Below are 12,729 nucleotides of genomic sequence, written 5' to 3'. Positions count from 1 at the left end.
CACGGGACATGCGCTTAACTTCACCCACGATAGGACGGGGAACTTCAGTGCATTCAGATGGTCTTCAGCGCAGCAGAGCCACCTGGTGGACGTCGGAGGAACTACCTTCGTGAATCCCGGCCGGACCCGAATCCACCGCAGAGAACGCGCCGCTGGATTGCGAATGGACCGGGTAAGTAAATCTGCCCCAATGTCTCTGTATCATCTTGCTGTCTCTGTCTAGTCTCTCTACGCGTTTCCCCCTATCTTACCGCCTGCGCCCACCACAAGGACGCCAGCGTTTTTTACTGTTCATTTTTATTTTGTTACCTAGTCTTATCATAGTATACACTAGATGTCTTAAAATTCTCCTGATAAACCGAACATACAGATGGGGGAACGCGTAGAGAGTACTGCTGTAGGTGACTAGTGTGATAGTCATTCAATCATATATTGGTGGTTGACCATGACTTCGTAAAGAGTGTGACATCTACTATCTCTACTACTTACCTAGTCACTTTTTGCTCCACCTGCCAGAGGTGTTACATTCCCACCTGTAGGGCACCCGCTGGTGAGATAAGGAAGTGAGTTACCACTATCCTATAATAGCCAGTGCCTGCAGCTGCTGACAAAGGCTTTTTAATGTGTTTGTGTCCCTTCTATTTATAGACGTCAGAATAAAAGTTACGTTTTATCCTTATTTCCGTTTTTCCGGTGAAGATCTTCTCGATATAGTAACGGTAATAATCATCATTACATTCTGTGAGACAAACTTCCAAAAGATTATGAAATATGATTTCCCACCGCAGTTCATGGGGCGTCCGTCTATGACACAATATTGGGGCAACACATTGGGCACTGAAATGGTCTAGACCAGTGATGGGGAACCTTTTACAAACTGAGTGCCCAAACTGCAAATAAGACCCGCTTATTTATCACAGAAGTCCAACATAGAGATTTAATTAGTGATTTATACTCCCTGCTCTGTCACAGCTTTCATTCATATCAGCCCCTGAGGCACCAATAAAGCAGAAAATAGAAGAAATAGAGATCATTGTAGCTTCCCTCCAGGGTCCCATAAACAGGAAGAATTGTCAGGGGCGGAGCAGGAGCTACAATGATAATCCAGATCTGTCCACACCTTCCCACTCCTCCAGTAGTCCCAGGTAGAGCTGTCACTTTATAATAGCTCTGTGCACAGCAAGTCCTGGGCTGTCTGGGACTGCAGGAAGATACCTGGAGTCCTCTCTGGTGATGGCCTGAGTGCCCACAGAAAGGGCTCTGAGTGCCATCCCAGCGATCAGTGCGGTGACCTTAAGATTTGGACCAATATCTTAAAAAAACTATAGACAGTACATTGTGAAATGTGCAAGTCCTCTGCCTCACGTGTGCTTCTCTAATCACTATTCAGCCTCCGAGGCTGATCAGATAACTGGTAGATGAATGTGGCAAGTAAAGTCTGAAAAGTTCCATTGTTTTATTACTACAAATCACCAGTTGTATGGAAATTTATTATTATTGCCAGGAATGTTATCTCTTTTATCAACAAACACCATAATGAGATGGAATCTTCCATTACCCCCCCCCTCCACCACCACCACCACCATATACACACACAAGCCATCAACACTATATAAGTGACAATCCTCCTTCAATATCCTTCCATTGAAGAGTCTCAGATTTACAAGATTATCCATATGGCCAAAGCAGAAATGATACTTTTTATAACAAACATCTTCCTTATTACTTTCTTCTTCTCCTTTGGTGAGTATCTTCTAAACGTTTATTAATGTCACAATACTTTCTGCAGATTACATTACCGTTTTGTTTCTAGGATGATGTCATTCAATGATTTAGAATCTTAGATTGTGACTATTTTTGATAAAGAAGCTTAATTCTCTGGGGTTGTGTTGGTGCCCATTGCAGTCCCCTTTCTCCTGCCATTTTCATTTATACTTCACCTTTCTATGTTGGAAAATTTGTGCCCTATTTTACCTTTTTTTATAAAAAAAAAAATCCCCTCCCCTCCTCTTTCCTACACAGAAAAGTAAAATCTTATATCAGCCTATTAAACTTTCTTCTGATAGATACTGGATAAACAAAGAGATGTTTTAGTGTAGCAGGACGGGTCTGTTAGTGTCTTATCAATGTGATATGAATGGATTATAATCTGCTTATACTGCTATTTAACTGCCTTGCTCACAGGTGTAAATCATTTTTTAAAAACTTGCTATAAATGTTGTATGTGAGCACCCTGTACAGTAAGAGGGATGTGTCTTCCTGGTCAGTCATGACCCTCCTCTCGCTTCTATCGGTTGTTATGTCCAGTTGGCCAGTCTGGGAAGCTCCACCATTGCTATTTTTCTTAGCTGACCTTGCAGTCTAAGGCTACATGCACACTGCCGTGTGCCGCCGCAACGTAGCACGGCGGGCACACGGCAGCGCGGGGAGAGGAGGAGGTGAGCGCTGCACACCCCCGCCCCTCTCCATAGCGATATATGGCTGCGGCGCCGTAATACGGGAAAAGATAGGACATGTCCTATCTTTTCCCGGGCTACGGAGTGGTACGGTGCCGCACATGTGCCGCTCCCGTAGGCCGCCGCGAGCCCATAGAAGTGTATGGGGGACGTATATCGGCCGCATATACGTCCCCCATACTGTAGTGTGAATGCAGCCTAAGAAGTCCCCACCTCAATCTGATTTAGTATAAAGACTCAAAGTTCTGCCACATTGGTAGCCTTGGTTGGTGCAGAAGACATCTGTGTGCAGAAGAGACTGCCGGCTTGACTTCTTGGCCACCAGTATTGGTGGATGGGGTTCCCAAACCTACAACTCAGCTCATCTCATCATCTCTGCAGCAAAGAACAAGAACATTTTCTTTATTTTCTTTATTGTTTTATTCTTTATTAACACCATCAATCCCTGATATTTGTATCGCTAATTTCCAGTTTGCCTATAGCCACCATCTGCCTAGAATACTTATATGTATATGAAAGTGTAAATAGGATGAACTTAAAGGGGTTCTCTGGAGGTGGAAAAACATGGCTGCAGTCTTCCAAAAACAGTAGTGTGTGGTATTGCAACTAAGCTCCATTCATTTCTATACAGCTGAGCTGCAGTACTGGCAGTGACCATGGTCGGGTGTGGTGCTGTTTTTGTCTTTAGGAAGTTTCTCCAGTCCCAGAGTTGAGCTGATGACAGGAGCCCCATATACAGAGTGTTATTTATGTGTTTTGTGTATCTAGACCTCATCAGTGCAGTCACACACTGGTAACGTTACAGTACAGTATACGCACATAGAAGCTTCTGATCCTCCTGTGGATAATACACATAGACCTTATCGTGACAAAAGATTATTCATAGTATAGCAGTATTACGATTATTTATTTATTAAATATATTAAAGTAAATCAGTTCTTCTAATTATAAGGAAAAGACCCCGGAGGATGATGTTCTGGGGGTGTGCTGGTACCCATGGCGGTCTTCATCCTGCTGCAGCTTCTATTGTTTTTTCCTCTGGTAGATATTATTATAAATGTGATAAGGTCCAGACACGTCATATAAAGGGGCTTTGTAATGTATTGTTGATGACATTGCTCTATAACCTAAGTTAATTAACCCTTTACTTGTGTTTTATTCCCAGCTGCTGATCAAGAATGCTACGAATGTCATGCAAGGAACTCAGGAACCTGTAATGCAACCGTCACTAAATGTCAAGCCGGAGAGAAGTGTATAATAATCAATGAGGAATTTATATGTAGTCAGTGTCATTTTCTAACATTTATACATTTTTTTAATTGCTAATGCACTTTGGGGGAGTTTTGACCGTCTGCTGACTCCTCCTGTTACTACAGACTATTGTGGCCTTTTGTACAGTAACCACCATTGACTAACTCCTTCAGGTTCAGCACCAATTTCCGTTTTTTTGCTTTCCCATTAATTGTTACCTGCATTCTGAGAGCCCTAATTTTTTTTTACTTTTATCCATGAAAGGTTTTTTAATTTGCAAAACAAGCTAAATTTCCTAGCTCCACCTTTTTTTATTTTTGTTTACTTTGTTTTTAAGACCGTCCCTCTATGGTCCAAATATCACGGGAAAACAATGTAGTGATCCAAATATTGCTCAGACCATACATGGATATAAAATTCTCTTTACAGGCATTCCCCGGGTTACATACAAGATAGGGTCTGTAGGATTGTTCTTAAGTTGAATTTGTATGTAAGTCGGAACTGTATATTTTATCATTGTAACCCCAGCCAGAACTTTTTTGGTCTCTGTGACAATTGGATTTTAAAAATGTTGGGTTGTCATAAGAATCAGGATTAACACTAAAGCTTCATTACAGACGCCTGTGATAACTGTTACAGCTGATTATTGTAGCCTAGGACTAAAGTACAGGAAATTACCAACATCCAGAGGTCCGTTTGTAACTAGGGGTGGTATGTAAGTCGAGTGTTCTTAAGTAGGGGACCACCTGTATATATAAATTCAAAAGACGTAAGACATGGGTACTTCACCAATCTTCGGCTAAAGCCGAATTTATATACTGAAGATACATAAAGTTAATTGTTTTTTATGGTTTTGATATGACTTAATCCATTAATAAGGAAAACTTTATGGAGAAAAAACTGTTGTCAGAAATATTCTGACATTTAGGCTTTTACCTCTTCTTCATTTTAATGATTTTTTTGTTTCCTTTTTATATGTGGGATTTAAGAAGTGATTTTAATATTAAATTAACTTATGTTTTATTTAATTTTTTTTCTTTTACAATATATGTGCATATCCTGAAACCTTGGAGAAGTGATCACTCATACATTATACTATAATACTGACGTCTTTGAGAGGCTCCCAGGTCAGGATAACTCTTCACCACTTCTCCAATACAGGTTATCAGCCAGCACTGATACTGTACAATACAGCAGACACTCGCCCTGTATGCAGAAGCTATAGAGCCCCCTTCATACATCATCAATAGTAAATCAGATGCTGCAATTCCAAAGGCTTTGGATGTCCCACTGCTGGAAATTGTCTAATAGAGGACCAGAAGGAAATGATTGCTCCATTGGTATCTGTGATCTGTATAACCACCAATCATCTTTCTTTTTGCAGATGGAACCTACCGCTCTTTTTACAAGGGCTGCTCTCGTAATGTACCATGTGATTGGCAACCCTACGCCAAGGCAAACACTGGGTTCTCTTATAGGATCTACACAAAGTGTTGCAGTGAAGATCGTAACAATGGTTCATATGAGAGTAAGTACAGAAAGTGCAATGGATTTGTTAAGGTCATAATTTACTTCAGGTAACATTAATCACTGTGGATATGCGGAGAAAAAGGGAGGGGAACAGAGAGAAACAGCGATACCTAGTGCGAGATTATCCTTGGGTAGTTCCGGGGTGCTCTTGAGTAAGAGGTGCTCTTGGGTGAGATTGGGTACTCACCTTTACTGGTTGTGCTAGAGACAGTCACAATGCTGGATCAGGCATATGTGATGAGTAACCGCTGCCGGGTCCCCACCCTCGCCCTTAGGTTGAGTAACAAGGGCGTATAGCAAATGGGCTGGAGGGTAGGTCACTGGTTGTACCTCCCTATGTGTAAAAAATGAGACGTCTGGATGGCGCTGGTCCTCAGGGGTAAAAGGTTTCCTTTTATTCAGAGATTTTTTGGACAACGCGTTTCGCACTACAAAGAGTGCTTCCTCAAGTCTAGTGCACCACTCCAGCACAACAAGCCTAGACTTGAGGAAGCACTCTTTGTAGTGCGAAACGCGTTGTCCAAAAAATCTCTGAATAAAAGGAAACCTTTTACCCCTGAGGACCAGCGCCATCCAGACGTCTCTTTTTTTACACATAGGGAGGTACCAGTGACCTACCCTCCAGCTCAAGTAACATTAAAAGGCCCACTAAGTATCTATATCTTGTTATACCCCTGCCCGACCCTCGGGGGAATCTCAGTAAAGCTCTTTAGGGATGACTACATTTCTAGTCTGATGCTCAGTATCCACCTATTAGCAGGACCATTATATTGTAACATAGGTTTCTTTACAAAATATTCTTTAGTGCCGGAACCTCAGGAGCCCAGTGGGGTTAGATGTCCCGGCTGTTTTACACAAGACACTTTAGAAGGATGTAAAAGTGATGGAGACATGGAGTGCCGGGGGACGGATGACAAATGCCACACAAGTTACTCAACAGTCCTGAAGCCAGGTAACTCTTATGGAAATTCCCTCAAAAAACTAATATTGTAAAATATTTTGAGCTTGAATATAGATTTATATTTATTATAGATATAGAAGTTATATATAAGGAAGTTCAGAGATTCATCTACTACAGATGAGTCCACAAGAAGCTCAATGAAGTGTCAGGTAAATAAAAGCTTGAAGAAGGGAGGGGAGAAGAGTCGCGGCAGCTAAGTATCCACCCCGAGGACAGGAGAATGACGTTTAGAGCTTACACAGGGCGAAACTGCTCGGATGTGTAGATTGTATCTCATATAATAGAGAGAAACAGTGTAATTTATTATAAGAACCCAAAAAAAGGACCATTGGTGTACAGTGCGCAAGGTTGAGTCTCTTAGTTGTGTCTTCAGTGCCCACCAATGACTGGGCTGCAATGCTGCATATTCTGAACCTATTATTATTAGAGACTACGACACTCACTGATCCTCTATGAGGCATTTATTTTGGCACCAAAAGAGGCTCCTATTAGATGAGAACTGACCAGAAGCAGCAAATACATCTAATTATTCCAACTCCTAATGGTTAATGATAATTTACCTGATTGTTATCTGACAGATGACACGATAATCAGCTTCTCCTTCCAAGGCTGTATATCTCCAAAATTCTGCGAAACAGATCTGGGCCATCTGATTGGACTCCAAGTCCTAAACTCTACAGTTTTTACCTGCACAGATCCTGCCAAACCTGTGGGTGAAGAAGACAAGAACAATGAAGGAGTTATCTAACCTTAAAGGGCTTTTCCTCTGATGAAGACAAGTTTCTTATATTTACTCAGGATAATGAAATAAGAAATTCTCTAATTCACTGTTATTAATAAAAATACATTTCACGAATATAAAAAGTCCATCCTGTCTCTTTCAGTCCTGGTTTATACAATTTCATTTGCTCCTGGATTCCGACCCCGGATCTTTTTACTTTAGGGTTGGCAGCCATCTTGTTTTTCTGTCTGTCGCTGCAGATATTCTCTGCTTCCTGCCACTGACCCCTCCCCCTAATTCCTCACACTCACTGACTTCCTGTCTGCAAACAGCACATGGTATTGTGAGGAGAACTACAGGCTACAAGGGGAGGCGCGGGGAGAAACAGATCTAACAGTGTGTTGTGAAAGAGAAGAGATGTAGTAGAGCTGACTGTGTGTAATATGCATCTCATGGATCTCATCATCCCTGATCTGTCTCACCTCTCTTTCTATGTGTCAGATACTAGTACAATATTCAAAGACTAAATGAAAGTGTATATAACCCTGTACCCTGATAATCTTAGCACATTGTCAGCACACAGAACTAGGTGGACTATAATGTATCTGCTTAGAGAGTCCTTGCTCACACTCTGGAATTTTACACCGACCATAGGTGCTAAATTACCAATAACACTGAGTTACATTGTAAAGTAAGGGGTTAAAAATGATCTTTACTGTACAAACATCACTAGGGGATTGAGATTTGAGATTTAGTTGGCAAACGACTTTAAATTGAAGTTGGGATTTACAGGATCCTTGATGTGTATTGGTGTTATATTCCACGTTGTAGCTTCATTTAGCAAAACAAAAGTGTTTAATTTTGTGCTCATAAATTTTATATAATAAGGAGAGCTTAAGAGATAACCACAGAATATATATATATTGTGGGAGATTTGGCCCAGTAGAGTCCGTGGTAGCGGAGATTTATGATGCAGTTCAAGACACCAAAGTACAGTCCAAACACGTCTCGTCTGCATTTATTCATGTAGCGGGTACAAAATAAAACAGCCTTCACATACATGAAAACACAATCCTACCCGTCTGGGCGCTCGCTATACATAGTGTTCCCCTAACTCACCACTAACATATAAAGTCACCTGCAAGGACATGGCTATCCCAGGCACAGGAGTCAGGGCTGTGTGCGCTCTCCAGCCTCCTTTCAGAGACAACTCTCTAAGCTCTGCTGAGCAGCTTTATCCCCCCTGATTAGGCTGCTCCCACCACCTGTGTCCAAGGTGCGGAGCAACACAAAACCTGTCCTGATCTAAGAGGGAGGTTAAATGGACCCCCCACTACCAGCCTGCGAATCCATTCCATATAAATCCAGCCCAGAACAGTTTTAAACAACTGTTCCAACAAATAACTTGTTTGAGCCATAATTCCAGGATTTCCAATGTTTGCAGCTGGACAAACACCAGGGGAAAGATATTGCCCATCCACAGTTAAGCCTTTCAGTGTCATACATACCCTCCCCCTCTGTTTGACCCTGTGGGGGCCAACACCTTCAGCCATCAGACAGTGGGTACATGACAGGGTATCGCCATTCCCATGTAGCTTTCCAGCTCGGTGTTCTACCGTGAACTTGACATTTTATAACATTAGGAACCACCTTGTGACCCTGGTGTTCCCCTCTTTATCCAGGGACCCGGATATGGGGTTCGGTTATGATGTCATACAACCCGGTAGGTTGGAGAACACATTGCCGTTCTGGAGAACAAGCTCCTTCACTTCCTGAATCTGGGCCCTAGAGAGGGTCTCCGAAAACCATACTTCAGGCACCTTGGCATCGGGTACACCACCTCCTGTGTCACGTTTTTGAGGTCAGACGCTTTTTGTACTCCCACGGCTGTCAGGGATTCTCTTTCCCTCCATGACTTTAGGAGGTTCACATGGCATATCTGTTCTGGTTTCATCCTCCCCAGCTGATATACCTTGTAGTTAACCTCCTGCACTTTCTCCATGACCTCATATGGACCATACCACTTTGCCAAGAGCTTACTCTCAACGGTTGTCACAAGAACTAACACTCTGTCACCTGGGTTAAAGTTCCTGAGTCTGGCTGATCTATTGTAGACCCTACACTGGGCCTCTTGTGCCCTTGTCATGTGCTCATTTACAAGGGGTATCACCGCCGATATGCGGTCCTGCATAAGGGAGACATGTTCGATCACACTACGGTGGGGGGGGGGGGGGGTCCTTTCTTTCCAAAATGAAAGAATATAATAGGCTGGCCAAAATCACCAGAACATCACAAGGCATTGTAGGTGATATTATTATTATTTTTATAGGCGATAGCCTGAGAGCCATCAATTTGCTTTATACCGAGAGCCATCAATTTCTCCAATAAATGGACTCACAGAGCAGCCAAACCAACCTAATAACCCCTGCTTCCATCTCCAAGGAAATCCCCCTCCCCAAGCCATATACCCCTATTTCCTGTGTTACGTCTGTGTTCCTGACTATGTCTATGATGTTTCTTTTGTGCTCTGGAGCCACGTATATAACAGTTTCCTCAAGGATCAATAAAGCTTTATTGTGTTATATTCATGACCCCCAACCTCTGACCTGGAGGCTACAAGAAGAGAAGAGCCTGAGCTCTCACACCTCACAGGTTTTTAGTCCGTCTATTGCCATCCTGTCGTAACTACGATTTCTGTGTACTTTATATATCTTTCTATTGTTTTACAGTTTTTGTTTTAATATCTTTCGATGATCACTGCCCAGTGTGTATAAACGCTGTGAGTTTTCTGTTTCCTGCATAACATCATGTCTGACGAGAACCAGTATTCTCTGAAGCTCACCATCACGTATACTCGATTATTATCAAATATAAACTCAAACTCAGTTCATAACTAAACATGGACTCAAACATTGCAGATTCAGGTCTCCAGACCCTCTCCAGCCCGAACAACCCGAATGTGGTGCAGGAACTTCTTAAATACGTGTGCAAGGAGATTGCGCTAAAAGGAAGGTGTAAAGTTTAACAGAAAATGACACGGGCAATGCTCTACATGAATTAACATCACCAAGGTATAGATAAGAGAACAAACTGCGCAAAAGGCAGGAACTAAATTCTCAAGAAGTATATTTCTTAGAAATCATCGTACAATAATCACCTTCTAGACACTCTACTATTTCACGCGTGCAGGTATCTGAGCTCCTCCCATGACATTTAGAGCATTTGACATCATCAACTGGCATTAAAAAATTGTATATTTCTTGCAATATGTCCATAATAATATCAGAGGAATATCTGCTATATAATAGCAGAGGAAGAAGAAACAATCAGAAATTCAAACTTGAACAAAAAATTATTTGATAAAACTGCTGGAATAATTTTCCTTAACAAAAGTCATAAATCCTCATCCGGCCATGGGTACCAACACAAACACCGGAGGAAAACATTTTTACACCATTACAATTAATGATCTAACATGCTCGGGGAAAGAAAATCTCGAAAATCTGAATAAAGGTCTAGGACTATGGTTGGTGCCCATGGCAGGACCAGAATTTTTAGTTTTCTGCATTAAGATTTTTGAGCATTGTATAATAAAATCCAGCAATGTTTATTAAGTTATTAGCTGTTCTGTGAAATTTGAATTAAATAAGATTTTCAAAAATACAATAGATAGTAAAAAGGAAAGTAGGAAGATGCTTATTATGAGAGGTTTCATTTCTGCTGCCAGAGATTTATTGATGGAGCTCCAATTTATAGTACTGTTGTATGGTTGGAGGCACCTTGACTCCTTGGACCTTCTGTACCTTACTGACTTCACCTGAGCGTATTCACTAAGGGTATTCAGTTTCAAGAACACAATGGGGCTCATTTACTCAGCCGGTCCAGTCACGATCCCGTGACGCGTTCTCCGATGAGGATTCGGGTTCTGCCGGGATTCACTAAGGTTGTGCGTCCAATATCCAGTAGGTGTTGCTGCTGCGCCGAGGTCCGCCGGAGTTCACCTGCTTCTTCCCGGTGCATGTAAAAGATTGCGACACTTAAAATTTTTTTAATTCCGCCTTTTTTTCGGAATCCATCGGGTTATCCGATGGCCACGCCTCCCCCATTTCTGTTACGTGAAAGCCAGCGCCGAAATCCGATCGTGTGCGCCAAAATCCGATCGCATGCGCCAAAATCCTGGGAATTTGGTGCAAAACGGAAAAATTCTGGAAACCCGCCGAAAGTGCGGCAACGGAGCCCTTATGATTTGGTTTTATCACTTTTGAGATTTGTTTTGCCGCACAATTATTTTTTGTTTGATGGAACCTATTATGTATCAGCGGCACAGCGATGGGCACATCCTGTGTCCCCCGAATTATGCTAATCTTTTCTTAAGGTGCTGGGAAGCACAACATGTATTCACTGACGTTAACGACCACCAGGCACATCTCCTTCTACAACGACAATGTGTTGATCTTCTGGGAGGGGAGTGCTGAATTATTTGAGGACTTTGTAGCCCATCTGAATTGCAATCAGGTGGGTATGAGATTTACACATGAGATTCACCCCCAAAGTTTGAATTTCTTAGACCTTACCATTTCATTGGACCCGTTTGAACACACAAATTTATAGAAAGCCCACAGCGACTAACAGCCTGCTTCATTGGAAAATTTGGCATCCCGTACCCCATTGGCCAATACCTCGGGGCCAGACGAATCTGTTCTGCTGAAGAATCCTTTCAAAAGGTGCAACAATCTGTATGTGAAATTTCAGAATCGCGGTTACCCCAAGAAGCCCTTACAAAAAGCTTACCATAGAGCCATACATACCCCATGGTAGAGCCTATTGGGGGATAGCCTTTTGAAGAGACCAGCTAACAAAATAATTCGCAGTATTGGCACGTATGATGGATATGCCTCTGAAGTCACACGTATATTTCAAAAGCATTGGCAAACACTCAAATCCGATCCGGAACTTAGTCAAGTCCTTTCAACTAGACCCAGCGTCACTTATAGACGGAGTAAGAACTTTCGGGATAACCTAGTAAAGAGTTTTCTCCCTCCTGATGACACCTCCAAACTGGTTAAGATCGGACATTAGGGGCTCATATCCCTGTGGAAATTGTAAGTTTTGTCCCCAGGTATCCATCATTAGAACCTTTGTGAACCCAGTGGATGACCAGGAGAACACGATTAAACAGTTCAGCACAAATATTTCACAATACCTGCATTCCATCAGGAACAATACAGATGCCCCCATAGCCAGACATTCGCCGGAATTTCAAGGGGACTTGAATCTTATCAGATTCTGGGGTCTTTGAAAAATAAAAATGGGATCAAGGGGAGAAGATTTTGATCAAAAACTGCTTCGAGTTGAAGCAAAGTGGATCTACCAACTGGATTGACTGAGCCCTAAAGGACTCAATGAAGGGTTTTCCTTCTTTGCATTCCTTTCATTGCATAGTATGTGTTGGTTTTCATGATAATAAATAAGGATCACTCAGAGACAGGAGCTTAAAGGGCACCTACCACCACAAATCTACCTATAAAGGTAGATCGGGTGGTAGGTGGATCAATAGGACGTGAGGATAGCCCTTTTAAGGGCTAATCCTCACGTCCCCGCAATGATTTGAAAACTTTTATTGCCCCGATATTAAAATTTTCTTATGCGGCTACTGGGGCGTGGAGTAGCCGCATCTGAGGTTACACGAGGAGGCTACTCCACGCCCCGGTAGCCTCTTTTCTCCTCCTACCAAAAATCTTCGGCGCGCAGCTACGAGGAGCTGCGCGCTCTCGCCCGGCACATCTGCTGTCTGCGCATGCGCAGATGTG

The 12,729-nt window shown here is 42.4% G+C and overlaps 1 protein-coding gene across 1 annotated transcript; it reads left to right on the top strand.

Annotated features, from left to right (window-relative positions):
• Nucleotides 1-1,603: 1,603 nt before the first annotated feature.
• Nucleotides 1,604-7,065, top strand: LOC140065326 (uncharacterized). Its single transcript, XM_072112916.1, has 5 exons — nucleotides 1,604-1,743; nucleotides 3,622-3,738; nucleotides 5,092-5,235; nucleotides 6,043-6,189; nucleotides 6,777-7,065. Exons 1-5 carry the CDS (start codon nucleotides 1,677-1,679, stop codon nucleotides 6,944-6,946), a joined length of 645 nt encoding a protein of 214 aa, XP_071969017.1. The 5' UTR covers nucleotides 1,604-1,676; the 3' UTR covers nucleotides 6,947-7,065.
• Nucleotides 7,066-12,729: the final 5,664 nt, after the last annotated feature.

Source organism: Engystomops pustulosus, chromosome 6 (genome assembly GCF_040894005.1).
Source record: "Engystomops pustulosus chromosome 6, aEngPut4.maternal, whole genome shotgun sequence".
In the NCBI taxonomy this organism is placed as follows: Eukaryota; Metazoa; Chordata; class Amphibia; order Anura; family Leptodactylidae; genus Engystomops; species Engystomops pustulosus.
Note: the sequence above shows the minus strand (reverse complement) of the source record. Positions and strands in the feature narration are given on the sequence as shown.